This window comes from Ranitomeya variabilis, chromosome 7 (assembly GCF_051348905.1).
Source record: "Ranitomeya variabilis isolate aRanVar5 chromosome 7, aRanVar5.hap1, whole genome shotgun sequence".
NCBI classification, from domain to species: domain Eukaryota; kingdom Metazoa; phylum Chordata; class Amphibia; order Anura; family Dendrobatidae; genus Ranitomeya; species Ranitomeya variabilis.
In genome coordinates this window covers 16,108,127-16,121,731 of record NC_135238.1, presented here as the reverse complement: position 1 = coordinate 16,121,731, position 13,605 = coordinate 16,108,127, and the positions used below count along the sequence as shown (strand labels likewise).

General features: G+C 56.3%; 1 protein-coding gene across 1 annotated transcript; it reads left to right on the top strand.

The window, feature by feature from the left end:
- Positions 1–2,853: 2,853 nt before the first annotated feature.
- On the top strand, positions 2,854–13,576 carry RHOT2 (ras homolog family member T2). The gene is made up of 19 exons (XM_077274201.1): positions 2,854–2,990; positions 3,464–3,522; positions 3,625–3,706; positions 5,044–5,087; positions 5,726–5,779; positions 6,398–6,450; positions 6,528–6,636; positions 6,750–6,851; positions 6,949–7,047; positions 7,192–7,300; positions 9,228–9,348; positions 9,999–10,083; positions 10,324–10,469; positions 10,546–10,646; positions 10,848–10,978; positions 11,243–11,323; positions 11,941–12,063; positions 12,320–12,516; positions 12,795–13,576. The coding sequence occupies exons 1-19, from the start codon at positions 2,954–2,956 to the stop codon at positions 12,910–12,912; spliced, it is 1,851 nt and encodes a 616-aa protein (XP_077130316.1). The 5' UTR covers positions 2,854–2,953; the 3' UTR covers positions 12,913–13,576.
- The last annotated feature ends 29 nt before the right edge of the window (positions 13,577–13,605 follow it).

The window sequence follows — 13,605 nt, the reverse complement described above, 5'->3', positions numbered from 1 at the left end:
CACCGGTCATTACCGCCCATCTCCTGCAGGCAGTGGCACCGGTCATTACCTCCCATCTCCTGCAGGTGGCAGCACCGGTCATTACCGCCCATCTCCTGCAGGTGGCACCGGTCATTACCTCCCATCTCCTGCAGGTAGCGGCACCGGTCATTACCTCCCATCTCCTGCAGGTAGCGGCACCGGTCATTACCTCCCATCTCCTGCAGGCGGCAGCACCGGTCATTACCTCCCATCTCCTGCAGGCGGCACCGGTCATTACCTCCCATCTCCTGCAGGCGGCAGCACCGGTCATTACCGCCCATCTCCTGCAGGCGGCAGCACCGGTCATTACCTCCCATCTCCTGCAGGCGGCACCGGTCATTACCTCCCATCTCCTGCAGGCAGCACCGGTCATTACCTCCCATCTCCTGCAGGCAGCACCGGTCATTACCTCCCATCTCCTGCAGGCAGCACCGGTCATTACCGCCCATCTCCTGCAGGCGGCACCGGTCATTACCTCCCATCTCCTGCAGGCGGCAGCACCGGTCATTACCTCCCATCTCCTGCAGGCAGCAGCGGTCATTACCGCCCATCTCCTGCAGGCGGCACCGGTCATTACCTCCTATCTCCTGCAGGCGGCAGCACCGGTCATTACCTCCCATCTCCTGCAGGCGGCAGCACCGGTCATTACCGCCCATCTCCTGCAGGCGGCAGCACCGGTCATTACCTCCCATCTCCTGCAGGCAGCAGCGGTCATTACCGCCCATCTCCTGCAGGCGGCACCGGTCATTACCTCCTATCTCCTGCAGGCGGCAGCACCGGTCATTACCTCCCATCTCCTGCAGGCGGCAGCACCGGTCATTACCTCCCATCTCCTGCAGGCGGCAGCGGTCATTACCTCCCATCTCCTGCAGGCGGCAGCACCGGTCATTACCTCCCATCTCCTGCAGGCGGCAGCACCGGTCATTACCTCCCATCTCCTGCAGGCGGCAGCGGTCATTACCTCCCATCTCCTGCAGGTGGCAGCACCGGTCATTACCGCCCATCTCCTGCAGGTGGCACCGGTCATTACCTCCCATCTCCTGCAGGCGGCACCGGTCATTACCTCCCATCTCCTGCAGGCAGCAGCGGTCATTACCGCCCATCTCCTGCAGGCGGCACCGGTCATTACCTCCTATCTCCTGCAGGCGGCAGCACCGGTCATTACCTCCCATCTCCTGCAGGCAGCAGCGGTCATTACCTCCCATCTCCTGCAGGCGGCAGCGGTCATTACCTCCCATCTCCTGCAGGTGGCAGCACCGGTCATTACCGCCCATCTCCTGCAGGTGGCACCGGTCATTACCTCCCATCTCCTGCAGGCGGCACCGGTCATTACCTCCCATCTCCTGCAGGTAGCGGCACCGGTCATTACCTCCCATCTCCTGCAGGCGGCACCGGTCATTACCTCCCATCTCCTGCAGGCGGCAGCACCGGTCATTACCGCCCATCTCCTGCAGGCGGCAGCACCGGTCATTACCTCCCATCTCCTGCAGGCGGCACCGGTCATTACCTCCCATCTCCTGCAGGCAGCACCGGTCATTACCTCCCATCTCCTGCAGGCGGCTCCGGTCATTACCGCCCATCTCCTGCAGGCGGCTCCGGTCATTACCGCCCATCTCCTGCAGGCGGCTCCGGTCATTACCGCCCATCTCCTGCAGGTGGCACCGGTCATTACCTCCCATCTCCTGCAGGCGGCAGCACCGGTCATTACCGCCCATCTCCTGCAGGCGGCAGCACCGGTCATTACCGCCCATCTCCTGCAGGCGGCAGCACCGGTCATTACCGCCCATCTCCTGCAGGCGGCAGCACCGGTCATTACCTCCCATCTCCTGCAGGTGGCTCCGGTCATTACCGCCCATCTCCTGCAGGCGGCAGCACCGGTCATTACCGCCCATCTCCTGCAGGCGGCAGCACCAGTCATTACCGCCCATCTCCTGCAGGTGGCTCCGGTCATTACCGCCCATCTCCTGCAGGTGGCTCCGGTCATTACCGCCCATCTCCTGCAGGTGGCTCCGGTCATTACCTCCCATCTCCTGCAGGCGGCACCGGTCATTACCGCCCATCTCCTGCAGGCGGCTCCGGTCATTACCTCCCATCTCCTGCAGGCGGCACCGGTCATTACCGCCCATCTCCTGCAGGCGGCACCGGTCATTACCGCCCATCTCCTGCAGGCGGCTCCGGTCATTACCGCCCATCTCCTGCAGGTGGCTCCGGTCATTACCTCCCATCTCCTGCAGGCGGCACCGGTCATTACCGCCCATCTCCTGCAGGCGGCACCGGTCATTACCGCCCATCTCCTGCAGGCGGCGCTGTGGCACAGACTTCCGCTCCGGATTCACTATCTCAGATTTCTGACCGGCCGCGTATTTTCCATAGAATCATGAACGTTCGTTATTTTTGTCTTTCACCAGTTTTTAATTTTTTTGCACCAAAACTCACAAATCCTTTAAAAAAAATTGCAAAAAAAATTGAAAACTCCAGAAACCTGAACCCGCGGGGACCGGAGGGAGACGCAACAGCAAGATACCGGGAACCCGGAGAAGAGAAATTATCAAGGAAAAAAAAAAAGAATAAAAAAAGGAAAGAAACAAAAAAGTAACAAAAGAAAAGTGCAAAATGATGGGAGGATCAGACGCCAACACAGAAGCCGCAAAATCAGCAAGTGACGCGGAAATGTGGAGAATCCGCGCCCAATCCGCGCCTGCGCTCACCTGCAGTCACGTGACTGCTCCCCTCCCCGGGGCTACGTGCGCTCCGCCAGGCATCCGCTCCGCCCCTCTCCCGTTACCATGGCATCCTGACGCCTCTCACTCGCGCTTGGAAGCGTGGAACGGAAGTGACGTAAGGGTTGCTGCAGAGACGCCGGAAGTGGAGGAGTCCTGTCACTGGTTGTCCGCCTGGACACCCGGAAGTCCATGTTAGCGGCACCGGGATCATGAAGCGGGACGTGCGGATCCTCCTCCTGGGGGAGGGTGAGAGCGAGGGCACGTGGGGGCGGAGAGGCGGCGGCAGGTTGTGTCCCGGGGGCGGCGAGCGGTGCGGGGCGTCAATGTCACCTCCGCACATGGCCGCGTCCTGTCCCAGGCGGGAGCTGGAGGTTCTGGCTGTGACTTCCGAGATGTCCGTGGAATTCTCTTCTCTAGTCACATCCAAAGCTGCAGAGCCGCTGCTTACCCCGGTCATGTGACCCAGTATCTGTGCTCCCACAATGCCCTGCGCTCAGGTGACCACAGACCCGGCTGCAGCTTTGGATGTGACCAGAGAGACGTTATGGAGACTGTCACTCGGTATTCTGTGTACTGTCCCCTCTCCACGTGCTGATTGTGGGGTCCTGACCGCTGGGACCCCCGTAATGCTGAGCAGTGATGGCCCAGCGCAGACCCCCGATCATGGGCAGCCCCCGCCTCCGTCTGTACTGACCCGTCTCCTCCCTCTCCTCCCGCAGCCCAAGTGGGGAAGACGTCTCTGATAATGGCGCTGGTGGGGGAGGAGTTCCCGGATCAGGTAGGTGCGCTGCGTCATCATCGCTGCTGCCGAACCACAACTCCCAGCAGACCGTCAGCAGATGAGCGTCGCTGCTGGTACTGACCCCTCTGCGTCCACCAGGTGCCGGCCCGTGCGGAGGAGATCACCATCCCGGCCGACGTGACGCCGGAGCGAGTGCCCACACACATCGTGGATACGTCCGGTAACCGCAGCGCCGATTGTTAGTCATGCCGTTACCCAGTGTAAATGTGACGTCTCTGCTGACAGGCGGGGGGCCGGGACCGCCCATAATGGGGCCGCCTGTTATAGCATGACTGCACGGCCCAGGGACGCTCGCAGAGGAAGAAAGGTTTGGAGGGGGTCCCATCAGGATAGTCCCCGTCCCTTCTCCTCGGGACCCTCCCCTGCGCCGGTCCCTTCTCCTCGGGACCCTCCCCTGCGCCGGTCCCTTCTCCTCGGGACCCTCCCCTGCGCCGGGCCCTTCTCCTCGGGACCCTCCCCTGCGCCGGTCCCTTCTCCTCGGGACCCTCCCCTGCGCCGGGCCCTTCTCCTCGGGACCCTCCCCTGCGCCGGGCCCTTCTCCTCGGGACCCTCCCCTGCGCCGGGCCCTTCTCCTCGGGACCCTCCCCTGCGCCGGGCCCTTCTCCTCGGGACCCTCCCCTGCGCCGGGCCCTTCTCCTCGGGACCCTCCCCTGCGCCGGGCCCTTCTCCTCGGGACCCTCCCCTGCGCCGGGCCCTTCTCCTCGGGACCCTCCCCTGCGCCGGGCCCTTCTCCTCGGGACCCTCCCCTGCGCCGGGCCCTTCTCCTCGGGACCCTCCCCTGCGCCGGGCCCTTCTCCTCGGGACCCTCCCCTGCGCCGGGCCCTTCTCCTCGGGACCCTCCCCTGCGCCGGTACACTCTCTGGCGGATATGTCACTTCTATAGAGTCAGACAGCGCTCTGGGACGGATGTGTCCGTCCGCTGCTCCCCCGTTGGTTATAGGATGTTTTGCTCCCAGCAGTTCGGCCCCCGCACATTTGGCCCCCAGGATGATAGCTCCTTGGGTCACAGAGTGCAGTCCAGCGGTTCCCCGTGAGCGTCAGATGGAAACAGTTGATTTAAGATGTCAGAAAAGTGCAGCGCTCTGTACAGTACTATTGTGACATATGGATTGATGACGGACGGGAATTCATGAACCACAAGGACAAAGGGGGGCAAACTGCTGGGGGCGAAACCTCCAAATCCCAGGGGAGAGACCCCACAGCAGTCTAGCGCTTCGATGGGATGTTTCACACTACGTCACACCCTGACGGCTCAGCTGGCGTCGTAAAGTAGAGCTGTTATTAGAGGATCAGAGCAGAAGTGTAAAGCATGGAGGCCAGGCAGACCAGGCTCTTGGCCGCCTGATTCCACAGGCGGTGCAGTCAGATCATAGCTGCGCACACACGGGGTGTGGGGAGTTCTGTGCTCCCAGTGATGTCCATGTTGGATCATCATACAGTGATCGTCCTCCGTCCTGCAGTATAACGGACGCTCGTGTTCTTATCTTATATCCATAGAAGTGGAGCAAACGGAAGATGAGATCAGGGATGAGATTGTGAAGGTAAGAGACGCGTCACACGCTGCCCGGCAGATAACAGCGAGCGGCGTCGCCACTACCACTAAAAGCCAAATAATCAGCAAAAAGATCTCCAACATTTCCTGCTTCCACCACCAGAGGGCGATCTGTATTCTGAATAATAGGAGCCATGTGCTGCTGTGTACAGATCGCCCTCTGGTGGTGGTTATAGGCCCTGCACCAGTCTGTGTGCGGGGAGGACGGTGCTGGGCATGAAGAAGGGGAACCCGAATCGAGAGTCCTTAGAGGATGACACGTTATAATGGCTAACAGAAACGCTGCTAACAAATGGCAAGGAAACAGCCAGGGAGGGCTCTGATCACGGATATTGGGTACATTCTCCAGACCCCCTATTTTGAACATGGAAGTGTCCGATATTAAAGGGATCGTCCAGAATTGTAAATCTGTCATGAAGCAGGAAATGCAGTGAAATGACCATTACTCATGTTGTAAGCGCTGCAGCTAATCGCTGTCCTCCGCAGTAACTCCTGCATATATGACCCCTGAGCTCAGATGCCCAGGAGGATTCTGGAGATGGATGGTGTTTGGGGGGTCTGGGGACGGTGTCAGGGAGGGAGGGCTGATTATTTTCTGACTTTTGCTGCTGATTCTGTTATTTTCAGGCAAACGTTGTCTGCATTGTGTATGATGTCTCGGAGTCCAGCACCATTGAGAAGGTGAGGATTACGACTTCAGAACTGCGCTCGTTATGACATTGACGTGCTCTGTTACACTTGATATTGGCAATTTAAAGGAGTTTCTATCATTTATTTTTATTATATGATTAGATCCAAAACTCTGTGCTGATTACTTCATAGTGATTGGGGTTCAGTTTTCCTATTGCAGAGCTCCAAACCCTCTGCGCTGTTACATGCTCTGCCTGCAGCCTCCACTAGAGGGAGCTCCATAGCTTAATACAAGGGAAGCTCTATGTAAAGATCTGTGAGCTCCCTCTAGTGGTGGCCGCAGGGAGTGAAGAATGTTATCAAGTAGAACTATGGAGACTTTGCAGCTCCGGCCCGTCTCCTCGCCTCTTTATGCTCGCGTCCTGCTTTGCGTCAGTTCCTCGTACTGTGTACGGTGCATCTGATGCTGTGTGTGCAGAATAGAATATTACATAGTATAGGTGTCGCTCTACAGCTTGAGAGAGGGACAAGGGGCTGACAGTGAGATATGTAAAAATCATGGGGACTGGGCTGAGAGCCGAGATCAGATGTCTGCGCTCATCCAGGCTCCTCACATGTAATTACATTTATATCAATAACCTTATTACTAATTAGGAATGTTCCTTCCAGATTTCCTCCAAGTGGATCCCGCTGGTGAACGGCCATGTGGAGCGAAGCTCCCGGTACGGTTGTGTCGTCTCCCCGTCCTGCTGGTGGTGGGCAGCGGACCTGCGTCTTATCAGCGTTCTCTTCCCTGCAGGCTTCCCATAATCCTGGTGGGGAATAAGTCGGACCTCCAGTGTGGCAGCTCCATGGAATCCATCCTCCCAATTATGAACCAGTTTTCAGAAATCGAGACCTGCGTGGAGGTAAGTGGCCGTGTGGTGCGGCGCCCCCGGTGATGAGATAGCGGCATTACGCCGGTATCGTACCTATATGAGCCGCTAAGTCACAGTCACCTCCAGGTCTCTCCGTCCTCCAGTGTTCGGCCAAGAACCTCAAGAACATCTCTGAAGTTTTCTACTACGCCCAGAAAGCTGTCCTGCACCCCACTGCCCCCCTGTACGACCCGGAGGAGAAGCAGGTACGTGGCTGTGGTGGCATGGTGGGGAGTACCGGTGCCCACGTAGGTGAGAAGTGGGGGGCCGGGCCGTGGCTCATTACATCTGATTCTTCTCCAGCTCAGGCCGCAGTGCAGGAAAGCGCTGACCCGAATCTTCACCATCTCCGACCAGGACAACAACCAGATCCTGAGCGACGACGAGCTGAACTATTTCCAGGTATCTGACCCCGATCTCCATGGCTGCCCTCACTGCTTACACAGCGCGTGGTCCGCGCCCCCCAGGGTGTAGGACCCTTTGTATGTACCAGATGCCTTTGTTCTTGTGTTTCTGATCGGTGTCTCGCCGTCTCTTGGGAGGTAGCAGTCCTGTTTCGGGAACCCCTTGGTTCCTCAGGCCATGGAAGACGTGAAGATGGTTGTCAGGAAGAATACAGCGGAGGGCGTGCGGGACAATGGGCTGACGCTGAGCGGTGAGATCACATTATTATTATTATTTATTGTTATAGCGCCATTTATTCCATGGCGCTTTACATGTGAGGAGGGGTATACATAATAAAAACAAGTACAATAATCTTAAACAATACAAGTCACAACTGGTACAGGAGGAGTGAGGACCCTGCCCGCGAAGGCTCACAATCTGCAAGGGATGGGTGAGAATACAGTAGGTGAGGATAGAGCTGGTCGTGCAGCAGTTGGCTGATCGGTGGTTACTGCAGGTTGTAGGCTTGTCGGAAGAGGTAGGTCTTCAGGCTCTTTTTGAAGGTTTCGATGGTAGGTGAGAGTCTGATATGTTGCGGTAGAGAGTTCCAGAGTAGGGGGGATACGCGAGAGAAATCTTGTGTACAATTGTGGGAAGAGGAGATAAGAGGGGAGTAGAGAAGGAGATCTTGTGAGGATCGGAGGTTGCGTGTAGGAAAGTACCGGGAGACGAGGTCACAGATGTATGGAGGAGACAGGTTGTGGATGGCTTTGTATGTCATCGTTAGGGTTTTGTACTGGAGTCTCTGGGCAATGGGGAGCCAGTGAAGGGATTGACAGAGGGGAGAGGCCGGGGAATAGTGGGGGGACAGGTGGATTAGTCGGGCAGCAGAGTTTAGAATAGATTGGAGGGGTGCGAGAGTGTTCGAGGGGAGGCCACAGAGCAGGAGGTTGCAGTAGTCAAGGCGAGAGATGATGAGGGCATGGACTAGGGTTTTTGCAGATTCTTGGTTGAGGAATGAACGGATTCGTGAAATATTTTTGAGTTGAAGTCGGCAGGAAGTGGAAAGGGCTTGGATATGTGGTTTGAAGGAGAGATCAGCGTCAAGGATTACCCCGAGGCAGCGAGCTTGTGGGACTGGGGAGAGTGGGCAGCCATTTACTGTAATAGTTAGGTTCGTTGGGGGGGTCGCGTAAGATGGGGAAAGATGATGAATTCTGTTTTGTCCATGTTAAGTTTCAGAAATCTAGCGGAGAAGAAGGATGAAATAGCGGACAGACATTGAGGGATTCTGGTTAGTAGGGAGGTGATATCTGGTCCAGAGATGTAGATCTGTGTGTCATCAGCATAGAGATGATACTGAAAGCCATGAGATTCTATGAGCTGTCCCAGGCCAAAGGTGTAAATGGAGAAGAGCAGCGGCCCAAGGACTGAACCTTGTGGGACTCCGACAGATAGGGGGCGAGGTGAGGAGGTGGTGTGTGAGTGGGAGACGCTGAATGTCCGGTCTGTTAGGTATGAGGAGATCCAGAATAGGGCCAAGTCTGTGATGCCAAGGGATGAGAGGGTCTGTAATAATAGGGAATGGTCCACTGTGTCAAAGGCAGCCGACAGGTCGAGGAGGAGGAGGACAGAGTAGTGTCGCTTGCACTTGGCGGTTAAGAGGTCGTTGGTGACCTTAGTTAGGGCAGTTTCAGTGGAATGGTGTGACCGGAAGCCAGATTGTAAGCGGTCAAAGAGGGAGCAAGAAGAGAGATGGGAGGACAGTTCAAGGTAGACGTGTTGTTCCAGTAGTTTTGAGGCATAGGGGAGAAGTGATATAGGGCGATAGCTAGATACAGAGGATGGGTCAAGAGACGGCTTTTTGAGGATAGGTGTGATGGAGGCATGTTTAAAGCTTGAGGGGAAAACACCAGTTGTTAGTGATAGGTTGAAGAGATGGGTTAGGGTTGGGATGAAGACTGTGGTGAGGTTTGGGATGAGGTGGGATGGGAGTGGGTCACATGCTCTGTTGTGTATTTTACCGGTAACCTACCCTTTAAGAGTAGGCATTAAAGGGGTTATCTAACTGGCAATTTAAGAAAAAAAAAATAATAATTGATTATGTCTGTATGTGGGAGTCGGGAGAGACGACAGCGATCTACCATGAGGGCGGCCATTGTGCTCCACAAGTAAGGGGTTTTCCTTTTTAATCCCAGGCTTCCTTTTCCTCAATACCCTCTTCATCCAGCGGGGGCGCCATGAGACCACATGGACGATACTGCGACGCTTTGGCTATGACGACACGCTGGAGCTCACTGACGACTACCTCTACCCACCGTGAGTCAGAATCTTCCTGATTTCCACTAGACCCTTGATCTTCAGGATCGGACCCCAATCCGTGAGCCCCCCTCCTAGCGGAGCTATAGCATTGATAGGCATAGCTCTTTAAGACTGCACATGGTGCTGGAAGCTGAGCTACGAGGAGCTGTCGGCAGTGATTTTGGGTTGTGAGGACTCTACCAACAGTCCGCGGTATCTCAGCTTCCCGGAGCGGCAGTGCTGTGGGGTGCGGAGCAGCGTGCAGAGCATTTCTCCCAGCGCGCTGCGTTATTCCTCCGGGCTTCGCTCAGCCTCCGCACAAGCAGTGACGGATCCAAGAACAGGTTTTATTGAGCCATCACGGAGCGTGCGACTGACTGCAGCATCTGCATTGAAAATCTGCTCACACGCGGCAGACGCTCCTGCACCCGCTGCCAACTATTGCTTAACCCTTCACGAGCCGCTTCACATGAGAATACATCCCTGACTCTGGGGAAAGCTGGCTGACAACCAGTGTAACTGCCATCCAGGGTTGTCAGCCAGCTCTCCTCTGGTGCGGAGGGCGCAGCATGACCCGGTCATCCCGCAGTAAGGGGCAGTTGGGGCAGAACTATTCAGGAGCCATGTTGGTTAGGCGACCCCTTACAGACATCTTTCTCCCCCCGCAGGCTGCGTGTCCCCCATGACTCCTCCACTGAGCTCAACCATTTTGGCTATCAGTTCCTCCAGAAGATTTTCGAGAAGCACGACCTGGTGAGGACCACAGAAGCCCCCTGTCCGGACACTGGGGCAGATCAGGAGCATTGGGTTTGGTTATGTTTAAGCTTGGACCCCTCTTTCCTAATTAGGGGTCAATGATCTGATTGCAGGAATATCCAGTGCCCCTAGAAATCACTAATCGGAGTGGGAGTCTCTTACTTTGGGGGGCCCTTATCAGATGATGACCCCTCGTTTACCCCCTAGTCTGATCCTTAGTCTCCCCTGTGTCCTCAGGATGGTGATGGTGCCCTAAGTCGCTCGGAGCTTCAGAGCTTCTTCAGCGTCTTCCCGTACACCCCCTGGGGCCCGGAGCTGAGCAGCACCGTGTGCCTGGCTGAGAACGGCCTGCTCCCCCTCCACGGGTTCATGTGCCAGTGGACGTAAGTTCTCCGCGCTGTGTCATGTGATCTCATGGTCCTGCCAGGTCCTGCATTGTCCTGCGCTTCCTCCTCACAGGTTGGTGGCCTATCTGGACGTCCATCGCTGCCTGGAACATCTGGGGTATTTGGGGTATCCGATCCTGTGTGAGCAGGACAGCCAGACGCAGGCCATCACCGGTACGTCGGGGGTCCGGAGGGCTGCTTTACATGTCGCCCGCTGGTGAGGCCAGACCTGGGCTAAGGCCGATGATGGTCGGTTACTCGCTGGGAGATGAGCCGCACCAGATGTGATCGAGCCGACGAGCTCGGTTGATCTGCGGGGGGCACGGCCCTCTACGATGGGTATTGTTACTGGACGCGTCTTCTTGTCTCCTTCAGTGACCCGGGAGAAGCGGATTGACCTGGAGAAGGGACAGACGCAGAGAAACATTTTCCTATGTAAAGTGATCGGCCCCCGCGGGACGGGTAAATCTGCCTTCCTGCGGGCGTTCCTGGGGCAGAACCTGGAGGTGAGGGGGCAAAGTACCGGTCCATCATCTCCATCCGTCGTATGCAGGAAGCAGAGACCTTGTCCGGCAGATAACTGATCACTAGCGCGGGTCAGAGGCCTCTTTGTTGTCACCTTCCTTTATCAGGTGGCGGTGATGGTGACCGTCAGCTCTGCTTATCTCTGCTGCTCCTCCATGAGAAGCTTCTCAGCCCCAGTATTACTGTATGTTCCTGTCTGCCCACAAGCCATCGCCCCTGTGACCTGTCGTCTTCTCCATCCTCAGGAGCAGCTGCGGACCCTCAGGGAGCCCTCCTTCTACTCCGTCAACACGGTGCTCGTGGGCGGCCAGGAGAAGTATCTCATTGTAAGTGCTGCCGCCGCCCCGCACGTCTGTGTGCTGCCGCCGCCGGTACCCCGCACGTCTGTGTGCTGCCGCCGCCGGTACCTCGCATGTCTGTGTGCTGCCGCCGCCGGCACCCCGCACGTCTGTGTGCTGCCACCGCCGCCGGCACCCCGCACGTCTGTGTGCTGCCGCCGCCTCTCCTGCCACCTAGTTTTTCCTGACTACATGTTGATCCTTGTATTCGGCATTTTTCACATCTTTGCTGGCTGAGAAGAGCCAGAAACCCCAATCTCATAAATGTCTCACAGCTGAGGATTTGTTGCGGTTACATCCAGTCTTCATATTTCTTTTCCCTGACTTTGACACTGACACTCGCAGGAAGCTGCTCGGAGACGCTTTACGCTGCGGGCTCCTCAGAGCGGCCATTATTGGGGTATTACAGCCCCTTCCTCTTCCTCGGGCCTCTCCCTGTAATCGTGCTTCCTGATCATCATTTTCTTCTTATATAAATCGCCCTTGTGCCAATCTGAAGAAAAAGCAAAGCTGCAGTGTGCAGCATGGGGGAGAACCTCTGAGACTGTCCCTAATTCAGAATCGGGGGGTGCACTGACTTTTTGTCCGCTTCTTGCTTCCCCCAGCTTTTTGAAGTGGACGTGGACACGGAGTTCCTGAAGCAGTCGGATGCCGCCTGCGACGTCGCCTGCCTGATGTACGATGTCACTGACCCCAAATCCTTCAACTACTGCGCCAGTATCTACAAGGTGCGTGTCCGGGGCGGGAGGATGACCTCTACTACTCACTGTCTCACATGGGTCCAATAGTCTGGCATCCATGGATGAAGTGTGACGCGACAATCAGGGTGCCCGAGGCCCAGGAATGAGAAGTCCCTCTGGTTGTGATCTCTGCCCCGAGAATCCCTCCGGTCCAGCCCCTGACCACAGATTCTGGACTGTTGAGCGCCAGATTACTGGAATGTCTCCATATTGATCTCCCCTCCATATTTCGCCCCTCTTGCAGCAACATTACATGGAGAGTCAGACGCCCTGCCTGTTTGTGGGCTGTAAATGGGACCAAGGAGAAGTAAAGCAGCAGCACGGGATCTCCCCTGCCGAGTTCTGCCACAAGCACCGGCTGCCAACACCGTACCACTTCAGCTGCCAGGGCTCTGTGGACAAAGCCATCTACAACAAGCTGGCCACGGCTGCTGCCTTTCCGTGAGTATTGTACGCCATTAATTCATGGGGGGTGGTCCGCCTGACGGTTAAAACTGGGCTTAAACTGTCAAAATACAGACTAATTTCAGAGGCACCGCCATGGGGTCTAGATGGACCCCCCCCGCTGTTGGCCAGCTCAACCCACAATATATGATCAGTGTTGGACCTTATAGTCTGTTTTCCGATCTGAAAGCGGAGCTTTGTGGGGCTGTTTGCAGGGTCCATTGTGCTGATGTTACCGCCTTGTTCCCTGACGCCTCTCTCACCGTCCCCCGCAGGCACCTGCACGACACGGAGCTCAGCACAGCCTCCTTCTGGCTGCGGGTGGCGCTGGGAGCCACAGTCGCCGCCGTCGTGGGATTCACTCTGTACAAAGCTCTGCTGCGCAGCAAATAACCTGCGCTGCCTCTGCACCTCCCGATACTGACCAGCATCCACTGCACGACCACTGTGACCGCCCGGAGGAGCTGCCGCCCGACACTTTTAACCCCTTCTGCTCGGGCACTGACAAAGGAACGGTGTTGTGTCCTCATTTTTACCTTTTAAAACTTTTTTTCCCCCTCCAGTGTTGAATTGACTTTTGCGTTGGCAGCATGTACAGGCCGGGCGCCACTTCATACTCCAGTCACAGCCGGAGCTGCAGTCACAATTCTGTGCACACGTCTCTTGCTGTGTTGCATTATCGGAGATGTAATGTGCACAGCAGAAAGCAGTGCATTATGGGATATTGGCCGCAGCTCTGGATGTGATTGGAGTAGAAGACTGGATTGAGCTCAGGATCAATAAATGCTGTGGAGAAGTGAATGGAGCGGAGACAAAACCAAAGTGAAGATGGAGGATGCAGAGTTGTATTTTTTTTTTTTCTAAATTTCCTAATGAACTGATCTGATGTAATTCTCAGCAGTAATCAGGGGGCTCCTAGCTGAACAGTCTGCAGTGCGGACCCCCGATGTTCTGGACGATCGGCCATGGTGGTCAGCCGTGTGTACAGTCTCACGTGAACGGACGATTTCACACCGGATCTAATTATGTATAAACCAATTTTAAAGAAAACCCCAAATTATAATGTTCTGTTGTCTGTTATAACCT